Genomic DNA, 24,496 nt, shown 5'->3' with positions numbered 1-24,496 from the left:
CTTCTTAGTAAATTTCAAGTATATAATACAATATTGTTAACTATAGTTACTATACTGTACATTAGATCTTCAGAAATTATTCAGCCTGCCTAACTGAGACTTTGTACTCTTTGACTAAAATCTCCCCTTTCCTCACCCACCTCAATGCCTGGCAACCACCATTCTACTCTCTGCTTCTATGAATTAAACTATTTTACATTCCACATACAGGCATGATTGTGCAGTGTTTGTCTTCCTGTGTCAGGCTTATTTCACTTAGCATAATATCTTCCAGGTTAATACATGTTGTTATAAATGGCAAAATTCCCTTCTTTTTAAGGCTAGATAATATTTCATTGTATGCATATACCACAATTTCTTTATCTGCTCATCTGTTGATGGAGATTTGGGTTGTTTCCATATCTTGGTTTTTATGAATAATGCTGCAGTGAGCTTGGGATTGTGATACTCCTGCTTTATCCTTACCCCAACCTCCACCTTTAAAAGTATAGGGTCTATTCTGGGTCTTTTAGTGTGAAGCAACCTGCCGTCATTGGCTTATCTCTCTGTAGGTAGTTAAGTTTCAACATCCCTTTCACTAAGTGAGTTGCAAAGTCCATCTGCTTTCCATTGTCCAAAAATTTGAAGTCATATTCCCTCTTTTTTTATCCTTATGGTATTGTACATTTCAAAATTCATTTACTATTATTTTAGTCAGGTTTGGAAAAAAAATGGAAATGCATGCATTTATTCAATTTACTATATTTAACCAGAATTGCTAGGATTTTTCTGATTTAGTAGGATATGTCTCCTTTGTTACATTTATATTTTATTGATTAAATCAGTAACTAAGTACGTAAATTAGAAAATATACTTGGTGGGGATAGGTAACAACTTTCTTTCTAAAAAGTCACTATAGGCTGGGCATGGTGGGCTCATGCCTGATATTCCAGTGCTTTGAGAGACCAACATGGGAGGCTCGCTTGAGGCCAGGAGTTTGAGACTAGCCTGGGCAACACAGAGACCCCACCTCTACAAAAACATTTAAAAATTAGCCAGGGGTAGTGGCATGCACCTATAGTCCTAGCTACTCAGGAGATTGAGGTGGGAGGATTACCTGAGCCCAGGAGTTGGAGGTTGCAGCAAGCTATGTTCATACCACTGCATTCCAGCCTGGGTGATAGAACGAGACCCTATCTCTAAAACAAATAAATAAAAATCAGTATATACTGATTTAATATAAGCTCACACACTCTATAGTTACCAATAGATATTAAATGAATTAACTAAATTAAATATATAAAGCATATTTGTTATTTTCTTTTTCATATGTGAACAAACTTTTGAAAGTAACACAATTTTAAAATCTTCAATATAGATTTGTTTCAACCTACTTCCAGAGATCTCCCTTCCACAGCTACCTTGCATTCTTTCCTGTTATGTTTTATATTCCAAATATTTGCCATGGATAATCCTTGTAGCCACATTACAAAAGGAATGATTTTATTTTTTCAATTATATATATTGAGTGTGTACCAGGCACTGAGCTAGGTGCTAGGGAAACAGTGGTGAACAGGAAGCACAGTCTCTGCTTTCATGAAATTTTCTAACCTAATAGGAGAGGAATGGATAGCAAAGAGACAAGCCTGAAAAAGCACAAGGCTAGAATTTCGGCTTTTATTTTTCAGCAAAGTGATGATGATAGTCAAGAATAGCATAAAGAATTTGAGAGAGAATTGACTGTACTAATAGGGTAGAAAAGGGAATGAGGAGAAAAGAACAATCAAAAAGGCAATTGTTATAAAGGTTTATATTTAATTTTTAGAATCATCTGGCAATGAATTCTAGAGCATGATCTAAATTGAGAGTTTAGATAGATATGTATGTGCCATGGTTTTTATTATTTTAAAAAGTAATTTGTACATTTAGGTATTTTTCCCCAGGAAGAAAATTACTAAAGTAATGTGCAAGCCAGAGACTTACTTCTAAAGCTGGCTCTTTCAGAGACTAACTTCTAAAGCTGGCTCTTCCTTACTTAACATTCAGTGCAAGCAAGTGAATCATATTATCATATTAGCAGAGTAATTATGATTTAAAACTTTAATTCTTTAGCAAGAAAAGATGTTTTGGATTAAAATACAGTATTTAAAGATGATTTAAAAATTTTATAGAAAATAAAGTTTTTGATGATTAGGGGAACACTGTATACACCTATAGGAGAGGTATTGGTTACTTTTGAGAGTTTTGGATTAATGAGAGATGCCCAGTATTATGAAGAATACACTGACTACAAAGTTCTTGCAGTCTTATCCTTATTATTATGCTGATCTTGAATAATCTTATATTCTTCATGTTATTTGTCCTTCACACTGTTAATTATTAGGTTAATTCATTTACTCATTTCCTACTTTGTTTTAGACTTAGCTTGCAAGGCTAAAAGCAATTGAGATAAGTTACAAAGATACACCAAGTTCAATATGATTGAAAATCAAATGTGAAAAAAATCAGGAAAAATAATAAGTAGGGCAGAAAAAAAACAACCTGAAGTCATGCATAATATAAGTATGCTAATATTTAGTCTAATACAGTTGATAAAATTAGGCTGAATCTTAGCTCTGAGTTTTCTAGAGTCAAAGAAAAGAAAATATGACCTGTGACAAAATACTCAAGATATTTTATTGAAAAGATCACATAGGAAATGCTTTTCCTGAAATAATGAGCTCTCTCTCCTGAGAGAGAATTCTCTCAAGGATTAAGATAAAAGAACTATTGTATGTGACAAGGCTTTTATTATTTAAAAAATTTATAGTTAAAAATAATTTAATTTTGATATTTTACCCCCAGAAAAAAACACAATTGCAAAAGTAATATGCAAACTAGAGACTAGCTTCTCCATATTCTCACAGCATCCTTCTGTTTATAATAACATCGTTTAATATACCAGTGCTATAATGGTAAGGTTAAATTTTCTAGGAATTCACAATATTTACACTATTCATACCATAGCGTAGCTGCGACCATGGATAAATTTAGAAAAGCTAGATTTGCATTTTCCAAAGTGTATTCAATGGCACATGTATTTTATAGGTTAATAACAGAGTTTGTGAGTAAAGAGTTCCATGTTCATTGGGAATTGCTAGGATTAAAACATTAAACAGAATTTAAAATAGGATATTCTTTAGCAGTTTTAGCATATACCATTGTATATATTTAAGAGGGAGTTTTAATGTTGTATGTCCAAACATTTTTTACCCTCCAAACCATTTTGAGATCATCTAGCCTGAGTGGTGATTTGAAGGGCATTGTTTGAAAAATAATTTCCCAGAAGAATGAATTGACTTATAAAGCCTTTAGCTAATTCTCCATGAATGCAAAGAAGTTTCTTAACACAACTGAACAGCAGAGTTTACTATTACATTTCTGTAGGGCCCATGGTCTCTGTTGCTGGTGAAAGGCATATCCAGATACTTTGTTAAACAACATTGATTGAGGGTTGTTGTTCTTTAATAAAAGTGAACACAACTTAGTTCTAACTTTGCCCTGAAGTGGGCCAATTTAGTACCTTCAGGCAGGGTCAGATTTTTTTCATTTGTATCTAGGGACAAATGGGTGCCATAGCAGAGAGTGATAATAGTTTTAACTTGAACATATTTCAAAGTGTTACCAGTTGCCTATTGTATCTATCTATCTATCTATCTATCTCAGTAAGATACTATAAAATTAAATTATTAGTTTTAAGCAATATAGCTTTTTTTTTTTTTTTTTTTTTTTTTTTTTTTTTTTTTTTACAAATCTTCTAAGATTAGTTGCAAAATATATCTTGGGGAAACTCAATTTATCCATTACATGTTATAGAATAGTTAGAAATAAGTCAAATTTTAGAAGATCTCTACTAAAAATGATTGGGTTTTAGAGAAGTTGCTTTTAATCTTGCTGATATAATTAAGATTTTTTTCTTTTTGGTCTAAATGAGACTTCAAGGTCTGGCAATAAAATTTTAAGAATCCAGAGGCCAGATTTTAGATGAGAGAACAGTACTAAGTCGACTTCTTTTCCAAAGCATAGGTTTGGGATTCATTTGAATAAATTATAAGAAAATTATTCTAATAATAGATGCTTTTTGTTATTAGTTTGCTCCATTTAAGTGAGTACCTGCAGATAACAACAAAACCAGATGTGGTAGGTTGCTGGCAATGTACTACATTAATTACAGAATAAAGTCTCCCCTGTTTGTCAGTTATCATTGATTTTATCATGCATAATTTGTGCTAAAATGAAGAACACTATAAAATGATAACATTGGACTAAACAATCTCCTTAGGTGTCATCTAAAATACTGAAATTCCTATGTTAGTCTGTTAGCCTTAAGTCTTGGATTTTGAGTTACTGTTGACTCAAAGGTTTCATAATTACCTTCTCAAACCAGTTTGCGTCTTTTAACTATGAAAAACTTAAATTTTTGATTTATAAATAACATTTGAAATGACATTACAAGTTCAGTAACTATCCTAAGCCTATAACAGAAACATAAAAAAGCACTTAATAATAATTCTATATTCTTCCACTGCTTAATGTTCTGTACCAATTTCTGTAGAAATCTATATTATCTGTTTAGCACATTAACTCAAGAATTTTTACTTTAAGAGCAGTTTTAAAATAAATTAACGTGTTACAAATTGGTATTATAAGTTATTCTCTCATTATAAGTAATGAGAGAAATATTCACTCTTGCTTGAAAAATAAGTGCCCTTGGTTTGACATTTGCAGATGTTTAAAAATAATCATTTTGTAAAGAGAGTGAACATTATGTAAAGTTTTATTTCTCTTTTATTTATCTTGGGACTATATGTTCCTGTTGTGACTAAGAGAGATCATAACAAGGTTAACTAAATTTCATGAGATTTGAAATAAAAATGAAGAGAAAAGAGTTTAGGAAACCCAAATTTCTATTTTCTTTTGTTAAATCTAATCACAAAAGAAAAAAGTATGCATCAGATATTTTCTAAAAGGTATCTTCTATTGTGTGGAAAACGTTTGAATATCCGTAAGTTATTGAAACCCCTGTATCTAGAATTTGAGCCTTCTGAAAAGAAAAATTGGTGGCCTGGATTTCCAAATGAAACTTAATTTTAATAAAAATAAGTTGTTTTGATGATAAACTGCCAAAGTACTTAAAGAAATTTTCCCAAAACTATCAAGGACATATACCCTTTATAAGGAGGTATATAGAAAAGCAAACAAGATAGAAGAAGATTGTTAGAAAGTCATTTAACAAAATATATTTCATGGGATAAAGATTTACTTTAAATTTATATTGCATATTCCTTCAAAGACTATCTACACCCAGTAAGTCATTTCAAGTATCTGAATAACATTCATGTGAGGAAGGTAGCACATTTATTACTTAGATTTACAGGAAGAAAATTGTACTAAGCAGTGTGTTTTTGTTATAGTGTATAAGCAATGACAGAACAGGAAACAGTTCCCGACTTTTTAGTTTATGTACTTGGTGACTTTCTCACATGTAAGTAGAATAAATAGTTTAATTTTAGTAATGAATCTAAATATTCAAGTATTTAAAAGGCCAGCCCTCCAGACTTAAAAGAAAAATAACTTTGATGGTATATGAAATATGTTTGTATTCGTTGGAAGCGAACTGAGACTTACTGAACAAGATGACCCCAATTATGGTATTACATTCAGTATTCATGTAAAGCAAACCTAGATTGCGTCAGAGCATTGGAAAAGTCATGGGAACTATTTCAGAGGAGGATCCCAAACTGTATTTTAAGAGAGGGAGAGAAGTGTTGGAGGGAAAAGCTCATGTAACCGTGAGAAGGTGATTGCTTCTGTTGTGATCCCTGATGACATTTAAAGTAAAGGAAATGTCTTATCAGATTGGATAGTTTTCAGTTGTTTTTCTTTTCAATTCCTCTCTTTATTTATTTTACAGTGGATGGAACTGAGGTTCAACACTCTGGCAAAATGCCCACACTGCAAAAAAATGTAAGTTCCCTACCATTGGAAATATTATTGAGAAATACTTGAGACAAATTTGAAGAGTTCAGAATTTTCACTTAAGTAGATTTTGATTTTAAGACATGCTGTGGAGTGAATGCATGCCAATATATTTACGCTTTTTAAGACTAAAAAGACATCCTAAAACAAATATATCCCATTTTGAAATTAAAATGATTAGGCTTGATTATCATCCTCTAAAGGGAAATCAATTTCTATTATAAGAAAGTGAAATTGCTAAAATTATCAGTAACCTGGTTAGGAGATTATAATCTGTTACAAATAATCTAAAATTTACATTTATAAAATGGGCTGTAATCTAGGAGAAAACTCAAATTGTTCTGGACTTCATAATTAGGTGATTGTTGGCCTTTTTCATCTCCTGCCTAATAAGATTATTACTGATGGCAACGTTTATATAATTATTTGTTTATCTTAACTATTTAGCCTATTTGTTTCTATTCCTAAATGATGTACCTAATGAAAATAATATGACAATATAAAATGAAAAATGACAGAAGATATTTTGATTAAAGACATTTTATGGCATCTGTGTTGGGGGTCCCAAGACTACACCAAGGTTCCTTGGTTTTCTGCAGGGACTCATAGAAATTAATATATAGTTGTACTCACAGATATGATTTATTATAGCAAACGTATGCAAAGCAGAATCAGCAAAGGGAAAAGGCAGATGGAGCAAAGTCTGGAGGAAACTAGGGACAAGATTCCAAGAGGCGCCTCCCAGTGAAGTACCCCAGCAGTGAATTATTACCATGCATGTACCATGTTGTCTACCAGGAGGCTCATTAGAGACTTAGTACCCAAGGTTTCTACTGGAACTGGTTACACAGGCACCTCCTACCTAGCACACACCAAAATTCCAAATTCCTGTTTGAATGGAATTTACGTTTAGCGTAAACCATACTGTTTACGCAAACAATTTATACATAATAAGCCTCTCTTACCAGTTAGGGAATGATGGGAATTTTCCCCAAATCTGTATTTCTAGATGCCAGCTAAGGGCCAACCTTACAAGCAGGGCTTTCTAAGGATAGCAGTCTCAGGCCTGCTGTGTTAACTCTTTTCTGCACAGCATCTATTTTGATAATAAAATTATAATTTTAAAAATTATTGTTATCCTCTTATGTATGTGAATTATAACTGAAGCAAAGTAAATTAAACTGGGATGCTTAGACAATTCAATTTTTATTATTGAAAATAAGAGGTTTGAAATAGTATTCATATTTTAATTTGTGTGATCCTTAGTATGATATAAATACCTTATCTACATTGAGAGTTGAGAAATCCCAAGAATGGTTTATAGGAGAAAGTAATTAAAAAGTATTTGGAAGTAGAATATGTGTAGCAAAATATCTCCATCTCTGCTAGATCTGATTTCAACTAAATATAGCTCTGTAAGAATAACTTTACAGCATATTTTAGCTTATAAAAAATAGTTTCTTTTTTATTTGTGAAATTAATCATTCTAATTCCTTACTGAATCCAATAGAAGTCTGTACATGGAGAAGCCAAGTGGATAAAGCCTTAATATGTGCACAAAATAATATATACGTACTTGAGGGACACGCCTATACTCCCCCCTCCAAAGTATGCGAATATGCATATGGATGATACATATTTCTGGGTATTATGTGTATTTTCACAAAAATGTACAAAATTAAATTGCAAATATATTCACCAAGAACATTAAAATGGAAATAAAGATCTTACAGAAAAGAAAAGGCAGAGACTTCTTTTTTTTTTTTTTTTTTGCAACAGAGTCTCCCTCTGTTGCCCAGGCTGGAATGCAGTGGCACGATCTCAGCTTACTGCAATCTCTACCTCCGGGGTTCAAGCGATTCTCCTGCCTCAGCCTCCGAAGTAGCTGGGACTATAGGTGCACGCCACCACGCCTGGCTAATTTTTGTATTTTTAGTAGAGGCGGGGTTTCACCATTTTGGCCAGGCTGGTCTCGAACTCCTGACCTTGGGTGATTCTCCCGTCTCAGCCTCCCAAAGTGCTGAGAATACAGGCATGAGCCACCGCACCTGGCCTGGCAGAGACCTCTGTGGTTAGCAGACTGTGTGCTAAGCAGAGTGATAGTTGCTTTATATATACATACATACTAGCTATAATCTTTACAGCAATCCTGTAATACAGGGATTATTTTTGTAATTTTACAAATCAGCAACTGTTAAGAGAGGTTAAGGATTTTGCTCAAGGGACTTGCTTGGTTAATTATTTTCGTACAATGGCAATATTTTTACTACTAATAAAGAAGTATTAAATGTCTGAATACTCTGTGATTTGTTAAAATATCACAAGACAGTGTATTAATATGAAGAAGAATTTGTATCAACTACTTAGGGAACAACTTACATAGAAATTCATATGGAATAAATCGGCTTAAACATTATTCTAAGAGGAAGGTTTGTAGAATCGGAGTCACATGCTAAACATGGGAGGACTCAGAGCATTCATTTCTTATTTGAGTGCAAATACTGTTACCACATGAACACTCCTAGCTGGTATCTAGATTTATTTTCTTTTTGAATGTTTTCCTTCATAACAAAATGATGGGTCATCTGTTGGAGTAAGATTCGGAGACAGAATTTTTTTTTCTTTAAACACAAATATCCTAAAATTAGTTTTAAGTTACAGAAGTTGGTAAGTTTATTACTATGAAACAAGTATGTTATGTGCTTTTATCTCACAAAATGTATGGGGAAACCTTCCCCTAGAGCTCCAAAGACTGAGGGGCATTTTCTCATATTGCTGTTTCTTACTCGAATGGTAGCTGGTACTATGGTAGCTAAAGGTGATGTTGTTCTTTCAATTAGGTGGCTTGTGGCCACTGCCAGACTGAAGGTGTACTTGTAGCATTCTGAAATACAGTTTGGACTATGTTTCCATGCAAATTTTATAATGGACCTATGACTAGTAGAGACATTGATTTAATCCGTGACAATTGTCATTGAATATCATTTCTTTTACATCACTGATGTACTCTTTGGTGAATCACCTCCTGCCATTTTAAACAATAGTGGACATATTCTCAAGTGTATTCTTTTATTTTGCCATCTAGTGTTATATTTTATAATTATTCATTAATTCAACAAACAATTCTGTGCTAAGTACTGGTTGCTTGAAATAAAAGATATAATCTTGCCTTCAAGGCATTTAGTCTTGTGGGCATAGTGGGGAGAATAGTTAATTACTATAAAGTTTTAAGTGCTTTGAAAGAGGTATGACCAGAATGCTCTACTTTGAAGAGTCCCTAATCCAGATTAGAGGGAAAGGGATCATGAGTGAAGGTTTTCAGGAGGTAGTGATATATGAACTAAGTTATAAAAGATGAGTGAGAATTGTGTGAAAAAGAGGGTGGGATAATACACTGTAGAAGGAGCTACCTGTGCAAAGATACAAAAGAGTCAGAGTGTAGATGTACTAGTAAGGAAATGGAATGGATAGGACTGAATGTGAAGGGATGAGAGAGAATGAGATTGGGATCAAGAATGACCCTATTTCTGAGAGGCTGTAGAACCATTCACTGAGACAGGAAATGCAGGATCTAGAAGAAATGTGTCTGGCAGAAGATGATAAATTCATTTTCAACATATTAGATATAGAATAGTAGGTTTGCTAGATTGGTTAATCATCATTCCATCTATCTGCTTTTCAAAGCAGCAATCTTGGATCAACATAGCCATGGCTTCTCCCTTCCTTCAAGATAACTGAGAGTTGAAAAATTCTGTATTGATCAGTTCTTTACAAATGTATAGCTTTGTAGTGTATCTAAATTGATCTATATTCCTAAGTGTCCTTGATTGACTTCCCATTTCCCAAAACAGCTATCTCCAGATATCTACTATTCCTCCTAAACTCCCACCTCAGTACCCCCAACTCTCCAGGTCTCATCCAATGAATTGCCTCCTATCTCTGAAATAATTGAGGCTATCTGTGAATTCTCTCATTTTTGTACTTCAGTCTCGTAAACCTGTCTTTATCTATGCTCACTTCATTTCCTCTTCTCAGAGGGAATCAGGTCTCTTCTTTCCAAGGCTTATACTTTCATTTGATCATTGTACCCCATTCTCTCTGGAGTAAGGCATAATTAGCTATCCATCCCCAGTGGGCCACTGAATTTGCTCTAATGAAATTCACATCCCAATAATAAATTCCAATATTTTGATTCTCATCCTGCTTGTTTTCTCTGTAGCATTTGATACTATTGATCATCCTGGGTGTGCTGATTAATTTTAGGTGTCAACTTGACTGGATTAAGGAATGTCTAAAGAAATGGTAAAGCATTACTTCTAGATATGTCTGAGAGGGTGTTTCTAGAGGAGACAGTGGACTGAATGGAGAAGATCTGCCCTCAATGTGAGTGGACACCATCCAATTGGCTGGGGGCCCAATAGAAAAAAAAAAAGCAGTGGAAAGGCGATTTTCACTCTTCTGGAACTTGGACACTCTTTTCCTGCCCTTGAACATCAGAACTCCAGGCTCTCTGGCCTTTGGACTCTGGGACGTACACCAGTGGTCCCTCAGCTCCTCAGACCTTCCTCCTCAGACTGAGAATTACACCATTGGCTTCCCTGATTCTGAGGCTTTTGGACTTAGACTGAGCCACACTGCCAACAGTCCAGGGTCTCCAGCTTACAGATCCCCTGTTGGAAGACTTCTCAGCCTCGATAATCACAGTAGCCAATTTCCTTAATAAATTGCCTCTTATCTATCTAATCTATCTGTCTTATCTATCTATCCATCTATCTATCTATCTATCTATCTATCTATCTATCTATCTATCATCTATCTCCTATTGGTTCTGGCTTTCTGGAGAACCCTCACTAATACAATGGTTTCTTTTCCTTAAAGTTTGTTTTCTTGGTTTCCAGATACTGCTTTCTCCTGGGTTTCTCCTACTTCTCACAACTCTTCTTCGTTGGCTTTATTTTCTCTTCCAAGTTGTTAAATTTTGCTATTTTCCAAAGTTGGAATTTGACTGCACTTTATCCGGGTTTTCTGTTATGTTCCTATGTCATTTAGATGCCATTAAATGACCCCAGATATTTCTTTGGAGCTTCAGATGTAAATATACCATCTCTATTCACTATCTAGCCTAGGGTTATTTCAACTTGGTATCTCATGGTCATTTCAAGCACAACCTGACCCAACATTCCCACCTTACTCTGCAAACCAATCTCCCATGTGTATTGATAAATATATTATGTTTTTCTTTTTCACCCCCTACATTATTTCTAGAAAAAGAATATATTATTTTAATGAATGTTATCCTGTCTGTCCAACTGACCAACCAATAAATATTAGTGTATTTTTCATCATTCTCCATATTTAAATGGTAATATCCTATCAATTATGTCCCTTGACGTTTTAATTCTGTCCTCTCATTCTCATGATTTCTACTTCAGTTCATGTATTCAGCATCTCTCACCAGGACTATTGCATTGGTTTTCTAATTTATCTCTTGACCTCCAATACTGCAATTGTCTATTCATTTACTAGAGTAGTAGTTCCTAAATGCATACATCATTTTAGATTCTCTGGCATCAAATCTTTTAGTGGCTCCCAATTTCTTAGCCATGGTCTACAGTTGTGCAAGTTGTATGCTGCACAACCCAAAGAGGTACAATTTCCATTGTTATTTTAGGTTTGTATATTTAGTTTCATATAAATTATTCTGAGGACTTCTTCTACTTACTGGCATAAATGTACCATATGGTTTACTATCAGCCCATTGCCTAAAATCCAAAATCAAACTCCAAACTTCTTTTAGTCTTTGCCTAACTTTTCTAGTGATATCTTTGTTTTCTTCTATCTCTATACACACAACCTAGTTACTTCCTAGCCCCAACAAATTGCACTTCTACTTCCACAAAAATATTATGCAGTTTCTTTCTTCTGTTCCTGAGTCTTATCCTGCTAGACCTAGAATGGCCTGGCTACTCCTTTCCTCGCCCTTGTCTACCTAGAAAACACGTATTTAACCTAAAAAATTAGCTGAAACATCCCTTGCTTCTACTATTCATCTGTAGAAACATTTTGTGGCAGAAAGGTTATTCTGCGCTTATTCCTTGAACAAATTGTCTTTTAACACCTGAACAATTCTAATGTAATCAGCTGAAATGACTTACTCCCCCATGTATTCACATTTTAAGCTATCCTTAAGTCTTGTGTAATAAAGCCATCCCTGGCTGCCTTGTCTGAAAATTGTAATGTAATGTAATGAAACACTAATCCTAGTGTTTCATAAGGTGTTTTTGTGAAGCGAAAGATTAATAATTTGAAGAGTGAATAGTTAGATGTTTGAGAGCATCGAATGGTCTTTTCAGCTTGGAGATTCACCGTCCACATTTTTGTATATGCCCTTGACTTTCACATGTAGTAATATAAAAAACCAATTAACTGTAAAAATCATCCTTTTAAATGCATAGCTCAACTCATACGACAGTTAAGAAAATCCCCAGGGACCAAAAATGAAGATTAAGTGACAACCAGGACTATCCTGAAGGTATATGCCAATACTAGGGATCTAGAGCCTTGGAAGAACGAGAGAGAAGGCGTTGGCCTCACACAAGGTGGCGGGGTTAGAATACTGCCTCCTCCCAATAAAGTACTTAAAGTACTCTTCCCCTGGAAAAGAGTGTGTCAGGAAAAAGAAATCAACCAGAAAAGGAAGATTGCAAAGGAAAAAATTTATAAGAACAGTGAATTTAGGTTTATATTTTTACATCACTTACGCGATCTAGGAAAACCTAGTTCCAGAAACTGACTTAAAGTTTAGGGTTAGTATCAGTCTAGGGAGCCTGAGAAAAGCAAATGAAAGTTCTGTGTGTAGGAAAGCACCCCCAAACTATGCATGCCAAAATTTTTTTATATTGAGATCTGTCAAGATAAGTTTTCAACAGAAGTTACCAGTCATAGGAGAAAACAAGATTCCAGAAGCATAATCAACATTGACAACAAACAGCATAATTAGACTTCTAAAAACTTCAGATTTGTAATTATTAAATATGGAGTATGTTAAAACTATGCCTAAGATGTTTTAAAATAAAAATAAGAGAAAACATATAAGACTATTTAAAAATTACCAGGTACTCACAAAAATGTATATATGAGTGTTTGCAGCAAATTTGACACATGCGACAGCTTGGATGAATTGAATTTATGCTGAGTAAAAAAAAAAAAACTAGCCATACAAGGTTACCTGCAGTAAGATTTCATTTATGTAACATTTTTCAAATGACAAAATTGTAGAAATAGAGAACAGATTAATGATCGTGTGGCAGGCCCAGGGTGTGGGATAGGCAGAAAGGAGGGTGTGGTTGTAAAAGGATCCTTACAGTGATAGACTGTTCTCTATTTTAGCTGTGGCAATAGATATATGAACCTAAATGTGATAAAATTGCATAAAATTAAAGACAAATCCATACTCATATACCTGAGAAATCTGAATATTGGTGGATTATATGAATGTTAATATCCTGTTTATAATATTGTATTATAATTTGCAAGATTTACTATGGGGGAAATAAGGCAAAGGGCACATGATATTTTTCTGTGTTATTTATTGCAACTGCTTGTGAATCTATAATTGTCTCAAATAGAAATTTGCAAAAAATAACCAGATAGATATAGAAAGAAACAATAGAACTTCTAGAAATTATTACAGAAATTAAAATGCACGTACGGTTTAAAGAACAGATCAGCTAAAGGTGAAGACTAAAGTTGTGAATTGGAAGATAGAGGTAAGTGAATTACCCAGAATCTAGCATAGAGAGGCAAAGATGAATGTAAGATTAAGAGAAAATATATTATTAAGATGCCTATTATATATCTGATCTGGAAGGAACAAATAAAGAATGGGATATGGCATTTTAGGAGATATCTCAAAGAATTTTTAGATCTATGAAAGATATGAATTTTTATATTCAAAAAGAACAATGAAATCCAAACAGGATAAGTAAATGTGTTACAGTGAAATTGTAGAAAACCTAAGAGAAATAGAAGGTAATTAAAAGCAGAGAGACAAAAGGCATATTTTCAATAAGAAAAAGATAACAGTTCTGTCAGCAAATGTCTCAACAGCAAAAATAGAAGCCAGAAAACAAGTTTTAAGCTACATCAAAAATACTAAGAGAAATTAACTGTCAAACTGGTATTATACACCTATCTAAATCATCAAAGAATAATGAAGGTAAAATAAGCATATTTTCAAAAGCAAAACCAACAAATTTACAAACAAACAAAACCCAGGGTATCTACCATCCTGGTACCCTTACTGAAAAAAAAAACTGCTAAATGATGAACTAGGGAATATGAACAAATATTCCAGAAGAAATTTCTGCAATGCAGGAAGGAAAGGTAAACCAAGAAATTGTAACAATTCACCAGAAACATTTACTGTATAAAATAGCAAAAATGACAGTACCAATTATATTAATGTTAATAAATTTTGAGAAACAAAAATGCAATAAAACTGAAATATTGGAAAACAATAGCATTATGATGCTAGTGGAATGTTTGGTATTAAAGCTTTCTAAAATCTTTGTATTTAGCAGGAAGATGGATTTAATAATTGACTTTAGTTTGTAAAGCATATATATGTTAAAATTTTAAGTGCAACTGCCAAATGAATGAAATAAATTGTAAAACTTTCAGAATAATAAGAGGAAAATGAAATGAAAGAGTCATGGTAAATATAAAAGAAGTCTGGAAATAAAGGTAGAAAAGCAGAAAATACAGGAATAGTAGAAAGCCAAAATAAGATGTCAGAAATAGTCCATGTATATCATTAGACTAATCTTGCTAGTAAAACTTAACAGAAATGGTAAGACTAGATGTAAGAACAGCTATATACAATTTGAAGAAGGAACACATGAATAGTAGAACATAGAATGAATGTGTAAGGATAGAAAAAGATACAAGCATCAATCACTAACCAAAGGAAAAGACATACCAGGCAAACACTAGCCAACATTAAAAGGTAATGTTAATATCAATTAAAATAACGGAGACTGCTGTTTTCTCCTTCCTTTTATTAGTAGACCTCTGAATTTGACTAGCCACCCAGCTAGAGATGGATTTCCTAGACTGTCTTGCAGATAGTGTGGCCATGTTTAAGTTAGGACCAATGGAATGTGAACAAAAGTGATGAGTACAGTTTTCTGATACTGTCCTTAAAGACAAAATTGCCTGTCTTTGTTTTTTCTCTCCTCTTTGAATTGAGTGGAAAAGCCAACTGACAGGAACGTTGTTACCTGTGTAGAGTTTGGCAATACCAATCAGGGAGTAGAGCTGACTACCAACCCTAGGCTGTACATTTACCTTTAAGTTTTATCTGCTAGAAAAATAAACTTATTTTTAAACTTCTGTATTCTGAATTTCTGAATGTTATGTTCCTTTCTCTCTACAACCTCACCAGCATCTGTTGTTTTTTGACTTTTTAATAGTATTAATTCTGACTGGTGGGAGATGGTATCTCATTGTGGTTTTTATTTCATTTCTCTAATGATCAGTGATGTTGAGCTTCTTTTCATAGAATTGTTGGCCGCATGTATATCTTCTTTTGAAAAGTGTCTGTTCATGTCCTTTGCCCACTTTTTAATGGGCTGGGTTTTTTTTTCTTGTTTAAATTCTCATAGATGCTGGATGTTAGACCTTTGTCAGATGCATAGTTTGCAAAATTTTTCTCCCATTCTGTAGGTTGTCTGTTCACCCTGTTGATAGTTTCCTTTGATGTGCAAAAGCTCTTTAGTTTAATTAGATATCATTTGTCCATTTTTGCTTTTGTTGCAGTTTCTTTTGGTGTCATCATCATGAAATCTTTGCCTGTTCCTATGTCCAGAATGGCATTGCCTAGATTGTCTTCCAGGGTTGTTATAGTTTTATAGTTTACATTTAAGTCTTTAATCCATCTTGAGTTAATTTTTAAATTTGGTATGAGGAAGGAGTCCAGTTTCAATGTTCTGCATATGGCTAGCCAGTTATTCCAGCAGCATTTATTGAGTAGGGAATCCTTTCCCCATTGCTTGTTTTTATCAGGTTTGTTGAAGATCAGATAGTTGTACGTTTGTAAGTGTGTGACCTTATTTCTGGGTTCTCTATTCTGTTCAATTGATCTGTGTGTCTGTTTTTGTACCAGTAATATATATTGCATGTAGATACCACATATGTACTAAATGTGTAAGAGATTTTATGATTAATAAGTGCTTGTTGGTCATTGCCTTATCCTGTGAGGAGATGGCACTTGAGTTGTGGAGTAGCAGTAGGTTATTTTTTTCTGAGAAGATTTCTCAGACGTAGTGACTATTTAATTTGAGTAATGAAAAGAGAGCACAGGTTTTCTAAGCAGAATTCATGCACTGAAATTAATATACTAAAGTGTATTCTCTTGGCTCACAGAAAAGCTGCTCTAATATTCACTTAGAAACTTTTGACTTATTCAATACATAATTCTAATAAGCTTAGTTGGCTTCTAATGAATGGTATATTACAAACTGCCAAAGGCAGATGCACAGGCAGTGATAAGAAACAACAACCAACTGTGATGTATAAGGCAGGAAAAACCACCAGTGGATGCATAGAAATTAAAACCAAAAATAGACTAGGGCTAAATGTTACATAAAAGCAATGAATCCTACATGCCCTAGTAACTCTAGATAGCAAGCTGTACAATATAGTAATTAATGGTGGTCCCCAGGTCATCCAGATGTTTGTGTTTGGGCTCAAGTACCCAGGAAAATTTACGATGTATATTTGCAACAAACTTCATCAGTTTTTCAAAAAGATTTGGAAATTAAAGGAAATAATTTTGTATGCAAAATTAACCTATTTGGAATCACATATTTCTAAACCATGCCTAGTAAGTGATGAATTTCTGTATTTTACTTATCATCAGACATTCTTTGAGAGGTTATTATGTGTTAGGCATAATCTTGACACTGGCCACACAAAGGTGAATCAGATACTTCTGTGTCATTCACTAACATGATGCCTTGCATATGGTATATAGTAATAAATATATGTACGTTAAGACAGAGAGGAAAGTGCTAATTTGGCTACTAATCTCTGCTATAACATATCATTTTGAAAATTACCACAATTAGAAATGGAGAGGGTTAATACTATTAGATTTGGAATTTCAATTGAATAGCACAGTAGAGGGTTTTTAGCAGTATGTATTAAAAACAATTCAAAAAGTTTAATCCCTTTAATTTGTAATCCTAATTCTAAATTTAAAAATCTTAAGAATGATTAAAAATAAGCACAATGCTTTTAAATGATACTTTGTTGGCATTATGTATAATAATGAACATACTTTAATGTACAATAGTAGAAAATTTGTTAATTATGTTATATTCATCCATCAGAATTTTAGTTTGAGAATATTATGGCAAAAAGTTCATGCTATATATTGGTAAGGTACAAAATTGGTTAGAGGAAAGTATGCAAAAATACTGAGTGACTATTTTATGATATTGGGATTATAGGTAATTTTTTCTTTTCCTTTTTCTTCATTGTTTCTTTCCTTTTTATTCTACTTTCTAAATTTTTTACATAAACATATACTGTTTTAACTGTAAAAAAATCAAATGCTATTTGTAAGATAGCTGTTTTTCCATTCTGAAGTAGACTCTTTGGAAATAAACTTTTATCTTGGGAGATTAGTAGGTACTACAGTGGATTTCTGTGGATATTATCAATGACCAAAGCTTGAACTTTGTTTAAAGCTACAATAATATCACAAATTCACCCTGAACGATTTTGTCACCCATTGAAAATGACATGTTTAATGCATGTTCTTGTCTATAAAATTGAAGCAATGAATAAAAAGTATATAATATTACTAAAGCCATAGATGAGTACTCACAAAAATGAAATAGAGAATTTTTATGTAAATACTTAATGTTCTCTTTTGCTTTTATGAATTTGCAGCTCCTCAGTGGGTAGTGCACTTCCACGAAGACGCTGCTGTGCATACATTACCATTGGAATGATATGTATTTTCATTGGAGTTGGGTTAACTGTGAGTGTTACACTTTGATGTTAGAATTCCGTCCTCTCAACTTTATCAGTAGTCAATCATGAGGCCTGGGACAACCTTCAGGGATTCCTGAAGAGGCTGCATCCTTGGCATGCCAGCACTAGAAGCTTCTGAATGATTATGAGCAATCAGAAACCCAATCCATGGACCTCTTTTTGATTGAACTCGCCCATCCAAGTGAAATGGTGTCTTTTTACCTCCAAAAGTCCTTACTGTTGGGGATTTTATCATCTATTTAGCAAAAGCCCAGTTAAAAAAAAATAAGTGCCATAACTAATTTTGTATGGCTATGAGGTATCTTATTATTCAAAGCAACATTCATTCAGCTACAGAGATTAAAAAAACCACTCTTCTGTTTATCCAAATCAAGCAGAGATTTATTACCAATATGAGGATGGCTTGTTTTTAGAGGAGACTGGAGCTAAGCAGTTAGCATGGCGATTATGCCAGAAGAGGAAGATAATCTCTTTTGCTGCCATTTCCATGCTCCTTTGTTTGTCAGTACAACTAGTCCCTTATTATTAGCAATGTCCTATTGTGTCCCATGATAGTAAGAAGTTACATGGATTAAATTCCTTGTAGAGATAATATAGTTTAGTGTGCTTTTTTGTTTACTTCATAACATTTGTAGTTACTACAAGTAGCAGTATGGTCTATCAGTTGCAGTCAACAGATACACCTACTCTTATAAGGACTTTGTGTATTCAGTCTGGGGGTATAATTCATAACAATCACATGTAAGCTGATACAAGTTCTCTAAGCGGATATTTTCTTAAAGTTTCTAATATTTTGTTTTTATATTGCTTTTTACTTTAGGTTGGCACCCAAGATTTTTCAAGGCGATTTCGAGCAACCTATGTTTCTTGGGCAATTGCTTATCTCCTAGGATTGATCTGCCTTATCCGAGCTTGTTATTGGGGAGCCATAAGAGTCAGTTATCCAGAACACAGTTTTGCATAAGCTTGTTTATGATTCAGTAATGCAGGTGAGAGTGTCTAGCAGTTCTTGGTAAGCTACTCTGGACATCTTTAAATTATTTATCCTAGTGGATTCCATTCTGGTTTATGTATAATCGTTTCAAGACATTGGGAGTCTTTTATGAACAAATGCTCGTTGCACTATATTATATGCAAATTGTTTTGCTGCTAGGTTTTCAAAATTTGAATAATAAAGCCTTTTCATGTTCTTTTACATCTCTTATAGATATTTTTGGATTTGTTACCAAACATTACATTTACTCTCACCCTTTTATTATTTTTAAATAAGTTATTTCATTACTTGCTGATACATGAGTATTCCTAAGTGTTTATAAATATTTCTACAATAGTTTCACATTTATATTTACATTTTAATTAAACAGTATCAAAATTGCTTGCTTAAAATCTAAGCAATATGCATTTTGCTTGAACTGCTTACTGTAACTTTAACCTAAGATTATAGTGACCTTATTCAGGAGAAAAAAAAAATTTAGTGTACCTTCAAAGACTTGACATTCTTGTCAGAGGAAAAAAAAATTTCTAGATACTGTATGCTTGTTTTTTGTTGTTTGTAGAAAGATAAAATATTTTGGTAGTAATTTAAAATACAAGAACGAATATTTATTTGTCCACAGTTGGAGATGTTGGATAAATGTCTTTTCTCAAAGATCACAGGACTTTTGTCTTTCATTTTTGTCTTTTTATTTACCATTTATAAAAGATCTGGTCTGGATTTATGGAATTTAATGTTTATCAGCTCTATGTATTCCTTTATAGAGCTGGAGGAAGTATTTCACATAACATGTTTTATGATACTTAACCATTTATTCAAAGATATATTTACATTGGGTTGTGCCCCTTTTCCTTAGATCATGGTAAATTTTTCTTATTGAGGTAATTATGTACTACTTATATTTGAAGGAAGCTTATGACATTTTACATTAGCTAAAATGTTGAGATTAGAGATACTTTTACTATTCTTCTCAAAGGTAACTGATCAGGTAATTACCCAAATTATTCAAGAAAATAGATCAGAGATAAAGAACAAATAGTTTTTTAAGAATTCATTGAAATTTATGGAATCAGCTCTCGCACTGCCCATCTTTGCAGTTTTGAAAAAGAAATTGCTTAATCACAAATGTTCTACAGTCTTATGTAGTAGAATTAGACAGTGAGATCATCTGAGTAAATTGATTGGTGATTCCAGAGATAAGACTAATATTTTAAATTATTTATGTTACTGATTAGTATAAAAACATACTCATCACAGAATTTGAAGCAAAATACATGTATACTTCAAAGAGTAAATGACAAATGTATAAATGCTATAGCTCAGGATTATATGTACCTTTAAAAATACACTAATAAAGATTATTGTTCAAAAATTACCTTGTTTTATTCCATTAAAAATAATGTCACTTCCAGAGTTGCCTTGAAATCTTGCTGTAAAGTTTTCATGTTTAGGAATGTACCTGTTTCTTTATATAATATTCATTTATGTTTTTTGTACTATTTTCAAATGGTTTTATTTTTAAAATACAGTTTTTAAATCCATTTGTAATACACTTGATGTTAGGTATAAAATAATTTTACTTCTTTTCCTAATGGTTAACTAGTTGTAACAGCATTGTATATTGAATAATCCATTCTTTCCCTCATTGATTGGAAAGCTCACATTAAATTATATGCTATGTCATATTCCTTCTGGAATAGTAACTTTATGAGAGCAAGAACCCTGGTAGTCTTGTTCACAGCTTTATCCCCACTTAGAACAGTTCTTGGTGTACATGTGCTCAATATACATGAATGAATATGCATGAATGAATAAATGGTTGAATGAATTGCGATTTTAAATTCCTATATACACTTGAATATGTACTTTATATTTTGTACCAGAATGTATAGGTAAGTATTTGTATAACCTTGGGTTAAGAAAAAACGTTCTAAGTAGAACCTAAAAGAAGAAATTATATAGGAAAGGATTGATATAATGAAACAACAACAAAAAAATCCCCAAAATACTTCTGTATGATAAAAACCCTTAAGCAAAGCCAAAAGACAAACTGGTGAAGCTATTTTCAAAATAGGAGAAAGACTGTAATATCGGAAGGGACTAACGGTATGAAAAAGCAATCACAAAATAACTACAATAGGTCATAAACTGTTTTTCAATTTTTCTTTTTTTTTAGACAGGGTCTCACTCTGTCACCTAGGCTGGAGTGCAGTGGTGTAATCTCGGCTCACTGCAGCTTCCACTCCCCTGGCTCAAGCCTTCCTCCCACCTCAGCCTTCCAAGTAGCTGGGATCACAGCGTGCGCCACTATGCCAGGCTATTTTTTTGTGTGTGTATTTTTTGTAGAGATGGGGTTTCGCTATGTTGCCTAGGCTGGTCTGGAACTCCTAAGCTCAAGCGATATGCCCACCTCGCCCCCCGAAAGTGCTGGGATTACAGGTGTGAGTCACCACACCCAGCTCCCAATTTTCTAATATTTGAAGAATGTAAGTTAAAACAAAGAGATACTATTTTTCACTTACCATATTAACAAAGAAGTATAAAGTACAATAATACCCCTGTAATGCTAAGGACATTGGAAACACACACACACAGACACACACACACACACCCCCCACATATTCTTTGATCTACTAATTCTCTCTCTAAGAATTTATCCTAAAGGTATTGTCAATTTTCTGTTTATAATAAAGAGTAAAAATATAGTCCAATAATCCAATCACATGGGATTGAAGAAATAAATTATGGCACACCTATACAATGAAATAGGCAATCAAGAATATGATGAAAAATTTCATCTATTGAATTGGAAATGGCTCACAAATTGTGTGATACATAGAATATGATCCACATTTTAGAAAATGTATTTTATGTGTACATACTGAAAAAACTAAGGAAAATAAACCAAAAATATTAGGAGTGGTTATCTCTGGGCGAAGAGAGAGAAATTATTTTTACTTTATTTTTGAACTAGATTGTTGGAAAGTAGGTTTTACTCTTGATGAATAGATAAGAGTAGTATATGATGATTACATCAATATTTGTTAATTTTCATTTTGATTCTTGAAAAGTTTTAAAATGAGTTTATTAAAATTCAAACCAATGACTGTCATTGATAAAACCTTAAGCTTTAAAGTCAGAGAATATATATTTAAGCTTAGTCCTATGAGAGTTACCTAAAATTTTTAATTAATTAAATTCAAATTTATGAGACTTTATACTCAGTGTTGTCTTTTCTTATTTTGTTTTGTTTTGTTGTTTTAAGTAGAGCATGTCTTCCAGTGCCTAGGGAACATAGAAAATAACTGGGAAGAGGTTATTTGAAAGAATACACCATAGCCATGAATCAGAAAAGGAATGATGTGTTTGTCCCTTGCTGTTCAAAGTAGCAAAAATTGCCTTAGTTCTTCTTAGAAAAGAAGAGAAAAAAAATGGCACCATGACCAGGTATTCTTGAACAAGTCGTTTGTGAGTACATATATGTTATTTTAGAAGAAAAAAAGGAAACTTCACATGTGCCAAGTAGAGTGCTAACCTCACAATACATGGCTGTTTAAATATTCACAAGAACCTAGGAAGCAAGTACAGCATTCTTGTTTCTGTTTTACCAGAGGAAATTGAACTGCTATTCCCACAAATCTGAAAAAGTAGATGCTGAGTAGGACAGGAATCTGCATTCAAAACAATCACTCCCTCATGATTCTATTGGAGATTTTTCCTGGATCACACCTGGAGAAGAAGAAACACTACTACACCATGCAGAAAATATTATCACATGTTTATATCCACTTTGGCATTCATATTTTCACATACAGAAAAATGCTGAGATTTATTTTATTTTATTTTTTTCCCATAAGTTATTGGGGTACAGGTGGTATTTGGTTACATGAGTAAGTTCTTTAGTGGTGATTTGTGAGATATTGGTGCACCTTTTGTTTAGCTTTTGTTTAGTTTTGATATGGCTATACTTGCACTCATATGCTATGATAAACCTCTACAGCCATTTCCCTGTTTATGATCTGCATAAATTGCTATAAAATCTAAGTTTTCATTTATTCAATGTACGTTTCTGGTATGCTCATACATACATATGTAATAAGCAATGAAGACAAAAGCCCTACTGTTTATGTAGCCACCTTACGTATGTTAACATTTAATCTGTCACAGTTATGATTCTACCATTGAAAAGGCTAAGACAGATTCAATAATTAAAGGTCACTTAGCTTATATGTGAGGAAGCCAGCTGGAATCAGTCTGTCTGCTTTCCACTACATAAGGTTTTATTGTTTCACTTTGTAGTGAAAAACTTTTGATTTTTGTGCCCCCTGCTGTTCGTTGTCTGTAGGTCATCTGTACAAAGAGAATTATTAGAAAATATTTGCCCAAAATAGTCATTTCAAAAGCATAGAATAATTTAAAATTTTTAATGAATTTGATATTATATCCAACTACATTAATTTTAGAGCATTTTGATTTATGTAGCAAAATATTATTACATGTATTTTCTTTTTTATAATTAGCATAAAATTATAGGAAGGCTAAGTAAAAATATTTTCTTTCTTTCTTTCTTTCTTTTTTTTTTTTTTTTTGAAAAAAGGTCTCACTCTGTCAGCCAGGCTGGAGTGCAGAAGCAGAATCTCAGGGCTGACTGCAGCTTCAACCTGTCAATCACTGCAGTCTCGATCTCTGGGACTCAAGAAGTCCTTCCACTTTGACCCCCTGAATAACCGGGACTACAGGTGCACCGCCATGCCCGGATAGTTTTTGTTTTTTTTTTTTTTTTTCTGTATTTGTAGATAGGTGGTTTCACCATGTTGCCCAGGCTGGAATGGAACTCCTGAGCTTAAGCGATCCGCCTGCCTCGGCCTCCCAAAGTGCTGCTGGGATTAAAGGCGTATGCACCCAGTCAGAAGTATTTTCTATTAAATATGAGGAAATTGACATGCGATGAGCTTTAAATAACGTAATTGTATTTTCTTTTTATTGTAATAGCAATATTTATGAAAATGATTTATTAGCACAGAATGCTAATAAAAATTTGTACAGGCTTTTAATTTTAAAATTTGTTGTACATATTCAGTTACACATTTAAATAAATACTATGTTCTTTATATTTTGCTAAACATGCATATGTTTGACTTGAAGTGGAATATTAGATTAAAAACAGAAAAATAAAGAGCCTATTTGTTTTCTTTTGGGGACGGCCTCACAGAGTAAGGATCAGATCAGGCCAAAGATTTAAGAAGTAGGTCTAGTTTGTAATACAGTAAATGAGAGTCTTTGATCTAACAGTCTTTTCAATTTTGTAACTAAGAGTTATTTAAGGTAACTTATTAAATAGGAAGTGATCACACACATTGCTCTCATGAAATTTTGAATGCCCTGAGTGGCCTGTTCATATGTGTAGGTAATAATGGTAGGATATACAGAGTTATGGAAAAG

At 33.2% G+C, this 24,496-nt stretch overlaps 1 protein-coding gene across 4 annotated transcripts in view; it reads left to right on the top strand.

The window, feature by feature from the left end:
• PIP4P2 (phosphatidylinositol-4,5-bisphosphate 4-phosphatase 2) overlaps window positions 1-24,230 on the top strand; it is a 78,080-nt gene extending 53,850 nt beyond the window's left edge. For 3 of the 4 annotated variants that reach the window (XM_054497729.2, XM_063668960.1, XM_063668961.1), the window contains 3 exons: window positions 5,933-5,985; window positions 17,956-18,046; window positions 18,881-20,426. In XM_054497729.2, coding sequence (XP_054353704.1) covers window positions 5,933-5,985; window positions 17,956-18,046; window positions 18,881-19,024 — 288 coding nt within the window. In that variant the 3' untranslated portion in view covers window positions 19,025-20,426. Of the gene's footprint in view, window positions 1-5,932; window positions 5,986-17,955; window positions 18,047-18,880; window positions 20,427-23,651 lie in introns of those variants that run through there. The other variant, XM_063668959.1, reaches the window with a different exon arrangement.
• The last annotated feature ends 266 nt before the right edge of the window (window positions 24,231-24,496 follow it).

This window comes from Pongo pygmaeus, chromosome 7 (assembly GCF_028885625.2).
Source record: "Pongo pygmaeus isolate AG05252 chromosome 7, NHGRI_mPonPyg2-v2.0_pri, whole genome shotgun sequence".
NCBI lineage: Eukaryota > Metazoa > Chordata > Mammalia > Primates > Hominidae > Pongo > Pongo pygmaeus.
The sequence above is the reverse complement of the archived record's forward strand: the minus strand, read 5'-3'. Positions and strand labels throughout refer to the sequence as shown.